This window comes from Crotalus tigris, unplaced genomic scaffold, assembly GCF_016545835.1.
Source record: "Crotalus tigris isolate CLP2741 ecotype Arizona unplaced genomic scaffold, ASM1654583v1 scf7180000020560.477907, whole genome shotgun sequence".
NCBI lineage: Eukaryota > Metazoa > Chordata > Lepidosauria > Squamata > Viperidae > Crotalus > Crotalus tigris.
In genome coordinates this window covers 89,779-105,160 of record NW_024098077.1, presented here as the reverse complement: position 1 = coordinate 105,160, position 15,382 = coordinate 89,779, and the positions used below count along the sequence as shown (strand labels likewise).

Genomic DNA, 15,382 nt, shown 5'->3' with positions numbered 1-15,382 from the left:
TGGGGTCGAATGACCATTTCACGGGGGTCGCCCAACAACGCAGTCCGCCATTTTTTTTCCCCCTTTTCCTTAGCTGTGCTACTCCCTTTTATTCTATTGGCTTTTGAAAGCCAATAGAATAGACTCTCTTGAATAGAGTCTAATTCTGTTGGCTTTCCAAAGCCAATAGGAATTGTCCAGGCTGTCTCTGCCCTGCTGAGCCCGCCAAAAGCCCCAGTCTGCAAACGGTGCTGCACCAGTTGAGTAGTCCTCGGCTTACGACCGGTTGGGGGTCGCGGCATTAAAAAGGTTGAGAACCACTGCTCTAGAGGTTGCAGCCCAGGGCACACGTCTCTGTCCCCCCCCCCCCATATCTTGGCTATTTCTTCGGAGGGAGCCCAATCAAAATATTGAAAGTATTGACTATCCCCCCCCAAGGTGGGGGGGAAACCTCTTTGGTGTTTGACCTTTGAAGCAATCTAGGACCGTCAATAAAAAAAAAAAAATCGGGTGGTTAGATGGTCGGGCCTGCTGCCAATTTTGCTGTCGGGAGGCTTTTGAGCCTTGAAGCAAAGATCTGAGTAACCATGGCAACCAGGAAGTCGGCCTCTGCAATCCCGCAAGCAGGAATCCATAAAGCAGAGTTGCCTAAATGCAGATGCGGAGTTGCAGGTAAGAGAGGCTGGCCAGGGGATGAAAACAGGCTTGCAAAGGGATTCCATTGGAGGAAAGGACGGCAGGCTTTTGAGATGTCAGAGCAGATTTTATGCGGAGCCCGAAAGAAAGAAAGAAAGAGAGAGAGAGAGAGAGAGAGAGAGAGAGAGAGAGAGATGGAAATAGACAGATAGATTAGATAGATAGATAGATAGATAGATAGATAGATAGATAGATAGATAGATAGATAGACAGACAGACAGACAGACAGACAGAGATCAGTGATAGAAAAAGATGGAAATAGTCAGATAGATTAGATAGATAGATAGACAGACAGACAGACAGACAGACAGAGATGAGAGATAGAAAGAGATGGAAATAGACAGATTAGATAGCTAGACAGACAGAGACAGACAGACAGATAGATAGGAAAGGAAGAGAGAGATGATGGAAATAGATATGATAGATAGATAGACAGATATGATAGATAGATAGATAGATAGATAGATAGATAGATAGATAGATAGATAGATAGATAGATAGATAGATACCGTATATGCCGGCGTATAAGACGACTTCCGGAAGCGCTAAACTCGGTGCCAAAGACAGGGCTCGTCTTATACGCCTTGTCATCTTATACGCCGGAAATACTGGTAGTTTCCGGCGTATAAGACGACGTTCTAGGAATGCGGCTTGGCGATAAAGATGGGGGTCGTCTTATACGCCAGGTCGCCTAATACGCTGGCATATACAGTAATTAGATAGATAGATAGATAGATAGATAGATAGATAGATAGATAGATAGATAGATAGATGACAGACAGATGAGAGATAGATAGATAGATAGATAGATAGATAGATAGATAGATAGATAGATAGATAGATAGACAGACAGACAGACAGACAGACAGACAGACAGACAGACAGACAGACAGACAGACAGACAGATAGATAACCTTCATTGTCATTTTTTACTGTGGGCACAATGGTACACATTAAAAATGAAATGTACTTGTTTGCTCTCAAAGTGTACACACATTTAAATATACTATATACAACATATGTAGAGTAACATATAAATATTAATCACTGTTCATCTTGAATACATAACAGAAGGAGGAAGCTTAAAAGTTCACAAGGTTATAATATATGGAACGAAACTGTGGCTGAATCTGGATGTTCTGCTTCGGATACCAGGGAGCCCCCTCCTCCCCCCCAGCAGAAGGTAACAAGGAAAACAGGTTGTGAAGAGGGTGTGTAGCGTCCCAGACAATCTTACGGACCCTGCTCAAACAACACTTCTGTGCTATCTCCTGGATGGGAGGGAGGGAGCTGCCAATGATCTTTTCTGCCGTCCTCACCACTCTCTGCACCGCCTTCCTGTCTGAAGCGGGGATGCTTCCAAACCAGACTGTGATACTGTATGACAGGATGCTCTCGATCGTCCCCCTGTAGAAAGTGGTCAGGACAGGAGAAGGAAGATGTGCTTTTCTCATGCAACGCAGAAAATGCAGGCCCCGCTGTGCCCACTTCAGCAGTGTCTCGCTGTTGAGCAACCAAGCCAGTCTACTAGGGATGTCTTGCAAGGAACAAAGAAGTTAGGGTTTGGATGAGTGGATTTGTAGTTTTTTTTAAAAAAAAAAATCCACCTGGATCAGAGGTTTACAGCTGTTACTTTTGGTACAGGATTTTGGGTTTTTTTAAAAATTGTAACGGATGTTCAGTCTAATGATCAACAGATGCTAAATACAAGGGCAGTGAGCATCATTGAATCGTGGCAACTTTTTTAAGACTTCCACTCCCAGAATTCTGGCTGGCTAGGGGATTCTGGGAGTTGACATCCATAAGTCTTAAATTGTCTGTGGAGATTCTCACTCATCCAGGTTGTAGTTGTCCCAAATGTGCTTTTTTTTCCCCTGCAAAAGGCAGTTAGACTTTCTTTAACTATTAGACTGTTCAGTGGATCTGGTACAGCTGCGTGTTTCTTTAGCACGGCGCACATTTTAAAAATATAAAGAGAAGGAGAAATGGAATGAAGAAGAGGAATAGTGTCCTAATAACATTCGGAACAGAGTTGCTGTCATTCCTGTAGGCAAGGAGGGTAAATGTAAGATGGGAGCAAACCAAGGTTCTTAACATTTTGTGTCATTTGATGGGAAGCTACTGTAAATGTCTATGGAGATTCTTGGTCATCTATAAAAATAGAATAGAATAGAATAGAATAGAATAGAATAGAATAGAATAGAATAGAATAGAATAGAATAGAATAGAATAGAATAGAATAGAACTAAGAATAGAATAGAACTAAGAATAGGAATAGAGCAGAGCAGAATAGAATAGAATAATGATAGAATAGACTAGAATAGGAATAGAGCAGAGCAGAATAGAATAGAGTAGAATAGAATAATGATGGAATAGAATAGAATAGAATAGAATAGAATAGAATAGAATAGAATAGAATGTAGAATAGAATAGAACTAAGAATAGGAATAGAGCAGAGCAGAATAGAATAGAGTAGAGTAGAATAATGATAGAATAGAATAGAATGATAGAATAGAACAGAAGAGAACTAAGAATGAGGTAGAACAGAACAGAATAGAATAGGAATAGAGCAGAATAGAATAGAGTAGAGTAGAATAATGATGGAATAGAATAGAATAGAATAGAATAGAATAGAATAGAATAGAATAGAATAGAATAGAATAGAATAGAATAATGATAGAATAGAACAGAAGAGAACGAAGAATAGGAGTAGAACAGAACAGAATAGAATAGAATAGAATAGAATAGAATAGAATAGAATAGAATAGAATAGAATAGAATAGAATAGAATAGAATAGAGCTGGAAGGGACCTTGGAGGTCTTCTAGTCCAGCCCCCTGTTCAAGCAGGAGAACCTATATCATTTCAGACAAGTGAAATGTTGTCTTTTTCTTCGTTCTTAAACCCGCTAACTTTATTTTTAGCTTACTGAAAAATCAGTCATAGCTTTAAGATGGGAAAAGAACCCTTGAAATAAGCACCAGTTCCTGGATCGTTACATTGCAGATCCCTGTACTAAGAAGTTGCGTTAACTTGTTTGCTCCACTCAAGCATTCATTCATCTTGGTCTAAAATGATACAGATAGTCCTCGACTTAACAATGGTTCATTTAGTGACCATTCAGAATTACAAAGTTACAACGGCATTGAAAAATGAGGACCATGTTTCACCGTTACAACTTTTGCAGCATCCCCATAACCAGGTGACCAAAATTCAGCCCCTTGGCAACCGACTCACCTTTATGATGGTTACCGTGTCCTGTGGTCACGTGCCCCCTCCCCTTTGCGACCTGCCAACCAGCAAAGTCAATGGGAGGGGGGGAAGCCAGATTCACTTAACAACCGGCTTACAAATTGTAACAACGGCGGGGATTCATTTAAGAGCTGTGGTAAAAATGGGGCAAAACTCGCTTAACAAAGGTCTCACTTAGCAACGGAAATTTGGGAGCTCCATTGTGGTAGTATAAGTTGAGGACCCCCTTGAATTCCTGCCTTTGACTGGGTAAAAACGTGCAAGCCCTCACGGAAAGCCACCCACAAACAGCGAAGCAATTACAGTCTTTCCTCTTTTTCTTTTAAAAATAAGACTCGTGAAGCCATCATTGTTGGCCGCGAATCAATGTTTATGTTACCTTCCTTGAGCAAAATGAGCAAAAGCTAATTTTTTTCCCTTTAAAAGACTCCTAATTCTCATTAGCATGAAACAGCATTATTCGAAGCACACTTGCAAGCAGGGTTGCTTTGTTGTATATTTGGCTGAATCTGAAGTTATTTGCCCACTTAGTCATCATTATTCTAGTTGTTTTTCTGGCAGGTGCAAAACCCAGGATCAACCAAAGCACCATCTTGTGCAATCAGACGCAGTATCTGGGTCTCACTGGGCATTTTTACATGTCCGCATTTATTGCATGGGGCCATCGTTGCTTCGGCCGTCCACACGGACGCTTGCCATCTGTGTGAAAGTGGACGGCGGTGTGGGGTGCTGCTCATAGAACAGGGGTCCCCAATGTTGGCAACTTTATGACTTGTGGACTTCAACTCCCAGAATTTGGCTGAGGAATTCTGGGAGTTAAAAGTCCACACGTCTTCAAGTGGCTGAGGAATTCTGCCTCATGCTGGCTGAGGAATTCTGGGAGTTGAAGTCCACACGTCTTCAAGTAGCTGGGGAATTCTGCCTCATGCTGGCTGGGGAATTCTGGGAGTTGAAGTCCACCGGTCATAAAGGGACCATAATTCCCCCATATTGGCTCAGGTATTCTGGGATTTGAAGTCCAGAAGTCATCAAGGGGGGCCATGGTTCCCCCATGCTGTCTCAGGAATTCTGGGAGTTAAAAGTCCACACGTCTTCAAGTGGCTGAGGAATTCTGCCTCATGCTGGTTGGGGAATTCTGGGAGTTGAAGTTCACACGTCTTCAAGTGGCTGGGGAATTCTGCTTCATGCTGGCTGGGGAATTCTGGGAGTTGAAGTCCACCGGTCATAAAGGAGCCATGGTTCCCCCGTGCTGGCTCAGGAATTCTGGGAGTTGAAGTCCAGAAGTCATCAAGGGGGGCCATGGTTCCCCCATGCTGTCTCAGGAATTCTGGGAGTTGAAGTTCACATATCTTCAAGTGGCTGGGGAATTCTGCTTCATGCTGGCTGGGGAATTCTGGGAGTTAAAGTCCACCGGTCATAAAGGAGCCATGGTTCCCCCATGCTGGCTCAGGTATTCTGGGAGTTGAAGTCCACCAGTCATAAAGGGGCCATAATTCCCCCATGCTGGCTCAGGAATTCTGGGAGTTGAAGTCCAGAAGTCATCAAGGAGGGGGCATGGTTCCCCCATGCTGTCTCAGGAATTCTGGAAGTTGAAGTCTAGAGTCATCAAGGGGGGGCCATGGTTCCCCCATGCTGGCTCAGGCATTCTGGGAGTTGAAGTCCACCAGTCATAAAGGGGCCATAATTCCCCCATGCTGGCTCAGGAATTCTGGGAGTTGAAGTCCAGAAGTCATCAAGGAGGGCCATGGTTCTCCCATGCTGTCTCAGGAATTCTGGGAGTTGAAGTCCACCAGTCATAAAGGGGCCATAATTCCCCCATGCTGGCTGGGGAATTCTGGGAGTTGAAGTCCAGAAGTCATCAAGGGACCATGGTTCTCCATCTCTGTTTTAGATTGATTGGCATGTGTCGAGCACAGAGCACTTACTTAACCGTCATCTTCGTTTTATCTATTTTCCAGGAATTACCAGTTCTCACCTAAAAGCAGACCAGGCTTTGCTCCACAGTAAGAACGAATGTTCTCCTTCGGCTGCAGTGACACGTCGGAAACCAGCAGCTCTCAACGGCATTGCCGTGTCTTCAACGCCTATCTTATCACTCTTACCTTCTCCACCAGCAGCAGAAACAGGTAAACTGTCACAAATACAAGTCAGTTGCCAAGCCTCCACATTTGGATCACGTGACCGCGGGGGTAAAACAGCCGGAAGTCACTTTTTTTCAGTGCTGTTGTAACTTTATAAACGGTCACGAAATGAGGACCTTCCCTGGAGTTTCTCCGTCATAGAATCGTACCTATAATCGGTTGATTAAAAATCTGTCTTAAATCCAAGGTACCTATTCAATCTTTCTTAAAATCCCCAGTCGAACGTGGCTGTTTTCCATCGAACTTATTTCGTGAAATCCTCCCTATTAGAATCAAATTAAGGATAGCTTCTTGGCGTCTTCTTCCATGCTTTTTTATAGGAGGAAAAAGTGTCAGATTTTCCTAGAAGCCAGACTACGTTGCAGACTTTGTTCTGAACAGATGCTGTTACAGTCGTGGTCAAAATTGTGAAAACCTTTTGGGAAAAGTGTATTTTTGAGGTTGGATGGCTAATAACACCACTTTTTTGGGGGGGGGAGTAGTACCATAAAATTATATATCAATGGAAAGATAATTGAATCAAGAACGTAATGCAACAAAGTTGGTTCAATTATCTGTACTGTATTCTATGAAAAGTTATAGCCAAATAACCAGAAAAAGGAAGCACACCTTGCTTAGGTTGACATCAGGTAGCTTTCCTTCATCTGACTGTAGCCAATGAGCATGCGTGTTTACAGAGCCAATCGGGTGTCATTTTGTTTTGCCAATGAGCCAATCACATCACAGTAGGATCCAGTTATTGTCATCCATTGAAGCTGAGAGGAGGACAATTGTCAGTGTGTTATGTGATGGCTATCAAGTTGCTTGGGGTTTTTTTTGTGTTCTTTCATTTACTGAGCTTGTAAAACGTCATAAAATTAAAGTCATGGTGCAAAGAGTTGACCAGTCGCCCAGAAAGCAATGTAAAATAGTATGATTAAGTGAACAAGGCTACAGTTCTAAAGAAATTAGAAGAAAAATGGGTGGAAACTTAACCAAAAGTGGCATTCCTACTGTACACTTTTCCCAAAAGGTTTCCACAATTTTGACCACTACTGTGGGATTAAATTCTCCCGTCGCAACTACTTGGTTCTAAGATCTGCTTTCTGAAAGTTTTCATCCACATTTCTTTGACTCTTAAGTGCTCAGAAGACGTCAACAATCGCCGTATGGCTTTTAATTCCATTCTGCCCTTATTTATCCAGATGTTCTCAAGAGCATCCTTCATTTTTTTTTTATTAAAATTTTTATAAACATTTTACAATAAAATCCCTCCCCACCTCTCTCCCTCCCCCCTCCCATTAACCCTCCCCCCCTTCCCAGAGCTGAGTACAGAGCTAAAAACAACAAAAAAAGAACATAAAAAATTTAATAAAGATCAATCAATTATACATAAATCCTAAGAGCATCCTTCATTTTGAATTCTCTTGCCTCTTTCAAGGAGTCCTTTCCCTCAGATGCTCTGTTCCAGTCAGGTAATCCTCGAATTTTGACCATAACGGAGCCCAAAATTTTACGTTGCTCAGCGAGGCGGGTGTTTTTATGACCTTTGTTAAGTGAATCACTGCAGCTGTTAAGGCACTAACACCGTTTGTTAAAATGACGTGGCTTGTTAGAAGGTCGCAATGAAGGATCACGTGACCCCGGGGGGGACGCTGCGACCGTCATAAGTACAGGCCAGTCACCAAGTGTCCGAATTTGGATCACGTGACCGTGGGGAGGCTGCCACAGTTTCAAGTGCGAAAAACGGCCGTCGGTTTTTTTCTCAGCGCCGTTGTAACTTGGAACAGTCACTCAATGGACTGTGGTAACTTGAGGCCTTCCTGTACGGTTTACATTTATTAAATCATAATTGACTTTTTTGTGTAGGTGGTCTGCAACTTGGGCCAGCCACTCAGTACTAGGGTCCGCCCAGCCACCCACAAGACACATTGTGCTCCGTTTAATGACCTGTACAGTCATTTAACGATTGCATTGGGAGGTGGGATTATTGAGCTGCGTGGTGGCGGGCTCCATTACAGTCATAGATTGAGGACTCTATAAGTACTAGGTTTCCCAGGGCTTCCCCCACCTACGAGACATCCTCTGCCCAATTAGTAACCTTCACTTAACAACTAGGCGGGGATGAGGGTCATTCAGTAAGGCAATCGCATGGTCAGCTTGCTTAATGACTAGGATGAGGTCTACTTGAGGCCTACTTCCTACAGCAGTGGTTCTCCACCTGTGGGTCGGGACCCCATTTGGGGTCGAACGACCATTTCACGGGGGTCGCCAAACAACGCAGTCCGCCATTTTTTTCCCCTTTTCCTTAGCTGTGCTACTTCCTTTTATTCTATTGGCTTTTGAAAGCCAATAGAATAGGCTCTCTTGAATAGAGTCTAATTCTATTGGCTTTCAAAAGCCAATAGGAATTGTCCAGGCTGTCTCTGCCCTGCTGAGCCCGCCAAAAGTCCCATTCTGCAAACGGGGCTGCACCAGTTGAGTAGTCCTCGACTTACGACCGGTTGAGTAGTCCTCAACTTACGACCGGTTGGGGGTCGCGGCATTTAAAAGGTTGAGAACCACTGTCCTAGAGCCTCCGCCAACCTTGAGGTACACTGGGCTCCACTTAACGACCCAATGTGGACACTTAACCACCACACTGGGGCTCTTTAGCGAGTCAGTCACACGGTGCCCTTATTTAACAGCCATCACAACTTGTGGCTGTAATGGGCAGGCTCTGTGGACGGTCATAGTTTGAGGAGAACCTGCATTACAAAACACTCCTCCAGCTTTTCATCCTCTGTAAGTCGAAAGGGCGTGAAGGGAAGAACGGACACCGGGACTCCCTTGTTATTTTCAGCAAGGATGCTGTCTGAGCTGCGGATGCAAATCACATTAAAGTAAAATAGGGGGTACCTGGCTCAATAGTAGTAACTGTGAGAGGGATCTCAGAGTCCTAGTGGACAATCCCCTAAACAGGAGCCAGCTGTGTGCTGCAGCTACCAAAAAGGCCAACACAGTGCTAGGCTGCATCAACAGAGGGATAGAATCAAGATCACATGAAGTAGTAATACCACTTTACAAGACCTTCGTAAGGCCACACTTGGCATATGGCATCCAGTTTTGGTCGCCACGATGTCAAAAAAGATGTTGAGACGCTAGAAAGGGTGCAGAGAAGAGCAGCAAAGATGATCAGGGGACTGGAGGTTAAAACATATCAGGAACGGTTGCTGGAATTGGGTATGTCTAATTTAATGAAGAGAAGGACGAGGGGGGACAGGATAGCAGTCTTCCAATATCTCAGTGGCTACCCCAAAGAAGAGGGAGTCAAGCTATTCTCCAAAGCGCCTGAAGGCAGGACAAGAAGCAACGGATTGAAACTAATCAAGGAGAGAAGCAACTTAGAACTAAGGAGAAACTACTACTATTACTACTACTACTACTTCTTTCAGATAGGTGGCTGTCTGGTCTCTTCTCAAAAAACCTCCAGGGATGGAGAACCCACATCTTCTGAAGGCAAAGCTGTTCCACTGGTTAATTGTCAACGCTATTAGGAAGTCTCTCCTTAATTCCAGGTTGCTTCTGTCCTTGATTAGTTTTCAATCCATTGTTTCTTGTCTTGAATGGTACAGGGTCTCCTCCTTGAGCAAGGAATTAGGCTAGGAGACCTCCAAAGTCATCCCCCCCCCCGATCACCACCAGTTAAGAAAGCAAAGTGTCTTCTCAAATGCCTTGGTAAGGTCACCCTTGGAATCCTGCATCCAGTTTTGGTCACCACGATGTAAAAAAGATGTTGAGACTCTAGAAAGAGTACAGAGAAGAGCAACAAAGATGATTAGGGGACTGGAGGCTAAAACATATAAGGAACGGTTGCTAGAATTGGGTATGTCTAGTTTAACGAAGAGAAGGACAAGGGGGACATGATAGCAGTATTCCAATATCTCAGGGGCTGCCATAAAGAAGAGGGAATTAAGCTATTTTCCAAAGCACCTGAAGGCATGACAAGAAGCAACGGGTGGAAACTAATCAAGGAGAGAAGCAACCTAGAACTAAGGAGAAACTTCCTGACAGTGAGAACAATTAACCAGTGGAACTACCTGCCTCCAGAAGTGGTGAATGCTCCAACACTGGAAGTCTTTAAGAAGAGACTGGACAGCCCTTTGTCTCGAATGGTATAGGGTCTCCTGCCTGAGCAGGGGGTTGGACTAGATGACCTCCAAGGTCCCTTCTGAGATTCTTATTTTTTTTTCCTTCCTTCTTTCCTTCCTTCCTTCTCCAACACTGGAAGTCATTAAGAAGAGACCAGACGGCCATTTGTCCGAAATGGTATAGGGTTTCCTGCCTGAGCAGGGGCTAGATGACCTCCAAGGTCCCTTCCAACTTTATGGCGATGATGATGATCTTCTGGATGTTATTCAGAAATTGATTGCAAACAGGTCTTCTCCTAGTTTTCCTCTGCACACCCATGAAGAAGGGCCTCCTCAGGTTTCCTGGAGGGAGGTGTCCATCCAGGGTGAGGAAGAGAGCTGGGCGTGGAGTGTCTTGCGTTGTGGCATGTCTTCTCCTGAAGGCCAGATTGGGGTCAGCCTGGCTTCAGTTCACCTCATTATTTTGTTATCCCACCTTTATTGTTTTTACAAGGCAGCAAACATCCAACACATTCTTCTCCTTCTGCTGTTTTCCCCCACAAAAACCCTGTGTGGTGGATTGGGCTGAGAGAGGGGGACTGGCCCAAAGTCTCCCAGTTGGCTTTCATGGCTAAGGTGGGACTAGAACTCCCAGTCTCCTGGTGACTGGCCCAAAGTCACTCAGCTGTCTTTCATGGCTAAGGCAGGACTAGAACTCACCGTCTCCTGGTGATTGGCCCAAAGTCTCCCAGCTGGCTTTCATGGCTAAGGTGGGACTAGAACTCACCGTCTCCTGGTGATTGGCCCAAAGTCTCCCAGTTGGCTTTCATGCTTAAGGCGGGATTAGAACTCACTGTCTCCTGCTGATTGGCCCAAAGTCTCCCAGTTGGCTTTCATGGCTAAGGTGGGACTAGAACTCTCAGTCTCCTGGTGATTGGCCCAAAGTCACTCAGCTGGCTTTCATGGCTAAGGTGGGACTAGAACTCTCAGTCTCCTGGTGGTTGGCCCAAAGTCACCCAGCTGGCTTTCATGGCTAAGGTGGGACTAGAACTCTCCATCTCCTGGTGATTGGCCCAAAGTCACCCAGCTGGCTTTCATGGCTAAGGTGGGACTAGAACTCACCGTCTCCTGGTGACTGGCCCAAAGTCACCCAGCTGGCTTTCATGGCTAAGGTGGGACTAGAACTCACCGTCTCCTGGTGACTGGCCCAAAGTCACCCAGCTGGCTTTCATGGCTAAGGTGGGACTAGAACTCACCGTCTCCTGGTGATTGGCCCAAAGTCTCCCAGTTGGCTTTCATGCTTAAGGCGGGATTAGAACTCACCGTCTCCTGCTGATTGGCCCAAAGTCTCCCAGTTGGCTTTCATGGCTAAGGTGGGACTAGAACTCACCATCTCCTGGTGATTGGCCCAAAGTCACCCAGCTGGCTTTCATGGCTAAGGTGGGACTAAAACTCACAGTCTCCAGGTGATTGGCCCAAAGTCACCCAACTGGCATTCATGGCTAAGGTGGGACTTGAACTCATGCTCTCTTTCTGTCAGGCCTGGTGCCTTAACCACTACACCGAACTGCTTCCCCTTAGTACTTTTGTCTTTAAATTATTATTAGTCTCTTTTTCTGGCCAAAGTGGGATTGATGTTACCTTCTGACTTTGCATGTTTCATGGATTCTGTACTGACTTGAAATCTTGTTGAGTGTGGCAGGCTGTAAATAGTTTAAGTGGCTCTGATACAAATAAATTAGTTTTAAGACTCGCTGATACGAATCAGTTTTTTTTAGGAAGGGCAAAAAGCATCTGGGTTGCCAAAACCGATTCCTTCTAAAGAACCTCAACTCCAGAATGTTAGACAATAAAAACAGAATTTCTCTGCAAGATTCTCCCTCCGAATCCGTTCATTGTCTCAGCATCCTAAGGTAGAATTAACGACAAACGGACCAGTATCAGTGACTACAATTTTTAGATGTATCTTCCCAATAATTCCAAAATGTTCCATTTTCCTAGGCCATTTCCCAATTTTTTTCAACCTTTGCTCGTGAACGTCTGTGGAGATTCTCAGTCATCCAGGTCATGGTTGTCCCACAGACAGTGGTGGGATTCAAGCCGGTTCGCACCGGTTCGGTAGAACCGGCAGCTAAATTTTGCTGAGTTTGAAGAACCACCTGAATGCACACTACTTCCGGAAGTCCAGTTTACGCCTCGGAGGCCTGGAGGAGGCCTCCCGGGCCTAGAATGGCCTACCGGAAGTGCATGGATGCCACTTCCGGAAGTCCATTCTAGGCCTCGGAGGCGGGAGGAGGCCTCCCAGAACGGCCCGCCAAAGTACATGGATGCCACTTCCAGAAGTCTGTTCTAGGCCTTGGAGGCCGGGAAGGAGTCTCCCACAACAGCCCTCCAAAAGTGCATGGATGCCAATTTTGGAAGTCCATTCTAGGCCTCGGCAGCCCAGGCCTGCATCCAATAAGAGAACCGGTTGTTCAGGTATTTGAATCCCACCACTGCCCACAGGTGCTTTTTCTCACGAGACACCTGGACTCCCCACCAGCCCGTCAGAGCTGAAGAAGCTCCTTGGATGAGAAGCGAAACGTCTTCAAAGAAAAACAAGAAAGTCCAGTTGCCTCGTGGAAAAAAGCACCTTTGGGACTTTCCTCGTGGATTTTTAGCTTCCGTAAATGTTGAATTTGGCCCACATTAATCATCGCTCATCAGGTATTTTGCAGGACGACATGTTGGGTAACCATCGTTCCCCACCTTGCTTTACTCTTGACCAGGGGTTAATCTCTCTTCTCTTTTGTCTTCTCCAGCCAGCTCGACCCTCAAGAAAAGATTCAAGCGGTGCGAAATCGAAGCCATCCAGTGCGAGGTGCGTAAGATGTGCAGCTACACCAAGGTCCTCTCCACAAAGAAGAACTTGGACCACGTCAACAAAATCCTGAAAGCCAAACGGTTGCAGAGACAATCCAAGACGGGGAATAATTTTGTCAAGAAGCGGCGAGGCCGTCCTCGGAAGCAGCCCCCTTCGTTTGACGACGACTCCAGAGACCAAATGCCTGTGCTGGAGAAATGCGTTGACCTGCCTTGCAAACGAGGTCAACGGCTTCTCTTGAACTCTGTGGTCCTGGAACAGGCCAGCGGTCAAGATCCGGTGACAGCCACCATTGAGGCGGTGGTGCACATGGCCCGGGAAACGTCCCAGTCTCCCTTCCTCCCGGTCCCTCCGCCTCGGACGCCAAGAGTCGGAAAGCGGAAAAGCAAGTCACAGCCGCATCCGGAGGATGAGGAAGACGAAGTGAAGGGGAAAAGGCATCGGAAAAACAGAGGAAGCGAGAACGAACACCTTCCTTAGTATCCAAGATGGTCAACGAAAGACAGAAGGGGGGGAAACGTCCCGCCAGTAGGCCCGAGTGGACAATTCTACAGCCTCTACAGACTTGCTCTGTCTGTCAGTAGCACAGCAATCCTGAAGAATCCAGATGAAATTGGATCACTCCTTGTCGTCGTCGTCATCATCATCCTTGTCATCATTACAATAAGAACTCAACTGTGATGGGAACCCCTTGGTTAATAACAAGGGAGAAGGTACGGAAGAGGTTCTTCAAACTTAACTGAGTTTCGCTTTTTTTTTTTTTTACGTTCTTGTGGTACAGACGAGTCACCCTCGTTCTTGTGTCTCCCGAAGTCTCCCCGACGGTAGGAGAACATGGTGTCCTTCCTTACCAGTGTGGTCAACACCTTTTCTCAAATGATGTTCTTGCCCCCTTTTTTGGTAGGTCATTGAAATCACCAGCAGCATTTTTGGACAGCGGAAGGTGGGAAGTGAGGGGGGGAATGTCTTACCCGCCTCACAGCTCTTAAGCCACAAGAGTTCTACCCAGCAACCAAGACGCCGGGTTACATCTGAAAATTGCATCCCCTTTTTTCAAAACTGATAATAATAATAATAATAATAATAATAATGCAAGTTCCTCAAATGCGTGTTTCCTTTTTAACAAGGTTTCATGTTGGGTCTGGGAACATGAAAAGAACATATGCCCAGGTTGACGGTCATCAAGCTTCTAACCCATGAGGTCTTCAAACTTGGCAACCTTAAGACTTGTGGACTTCAACTCCCAGAATTCCTCAGCCAGCCCTGGCTGGCTGAGGAATTCTGGGAGTTGGAAGTCCACAAGTCTTTAGGTTGCCATGTTTGAAGACCCTTGTTCTAACCCTAACCCTTGCGCGATCTTTGCCGCTAATTTTGAAGAGTATTGATTTTCTCTCTTCCATAGATGGCCTGATGGATAAGAAATTGGTTCCCCAATGAGTTATGTAGGCAGAAAATCCAGAGTCACACAGGATAGGAGAAGGGATCCTTTTAGTCATCAAGAGCTTGTGGTGGTCACTCTCTGTCAACTAGTTGCTGCCTAGTGGATTGTGCATTTACAAAATGGCTGCCAGGGCTCGTTGCTTCATTTGAAAACTAAATTCATTTTTTTATTTTTTTACTGTCCCAACTTAAGCGCTCCAAAAGTCGACCGGCTGATAGGAAGAAGAATTTTCCAGCAGCCTCAATTTGTTAAGTCGATTGGGAGAAAGAGGGGACACCTATCCAGGTGTCTTCAAAAAACAAAAGAAAACAAAAAATCAAGATGGCGGTCACAGTTATGTCTAAATATGCTTAAAATCAGTGCCTGAATTGAAGATGGCAGTGGGGAGGGAGTGACCCTCAACTTGGTTCTGCTGATTCACCCGTGAATGCCCTTATAAGCTATCGGGGAAAAACAACAACAAAAAAGGAATATACAGTGATGCTATTTTCAACAAATCTTAAAAGGATCCAAGCCAGAAAAATAGAGGCTGCTCAAAACAAATTTGTGCTAATGATGAGAAACATTTCTGTAATTTGTGCCCAGTACTGGTTGTTTTTGTTTTGTTTTGTTTTGTTTTGTTTTGTTTTGTTTTCCAATACAGTGAAGGAAAAAAAAAGGAAAAGCCATTTTGAAGTCATAATTTCACCGGAAAAAAAATCTAACAGATGAAAACCGTGTAAATTTCTCAGCAGAGAACTTCTACATGAAAATTTTAAAATGACCAAGTGTTCTTATCTAATAATAATAATAATAATGTTTTAAAAAAATCTAGATGTTCAAAAGATAGTGTTTGAATTAAAGCCACTCTGGAGGTCTTTCCTTCCAAGATGTGGTTGCCTTAATAAATTGAAAAATATTTGGGGTGGGGCCATTGTTGTTTT

General features: G+C 44.9%; 1 protein-coding gene across 1 annotated transcript in view; it reads left to right on the top strand.

Annotated features, from left to right (window-relative positions):
* The window catches only part of SETBP1 (SET binding protein 1), a 292,143-nt gene extending 278,349 nt beyond the window's left edge, over window positions 1-13,794 (top strand). Inside the window, exons 4-5 of the mRNA XM_039367099.1 lie at window positions 5,885-6,052; window positions 12,957-13,794. Of these exons, the coding sequence (XP_039223033.1) occupies window positions 5,885-6,052; window positions 12,957-13,498 (710 nt within the window). The 3' untranslated portion in view covers window positions 13,499-13,794. The remainder of the gene's footprint in view (window positions 1-5,884; window positions 6,053-12,956) is intronic.
* Window positions 13,795-15,382: the final 1,588 nt, after the last annotated feature.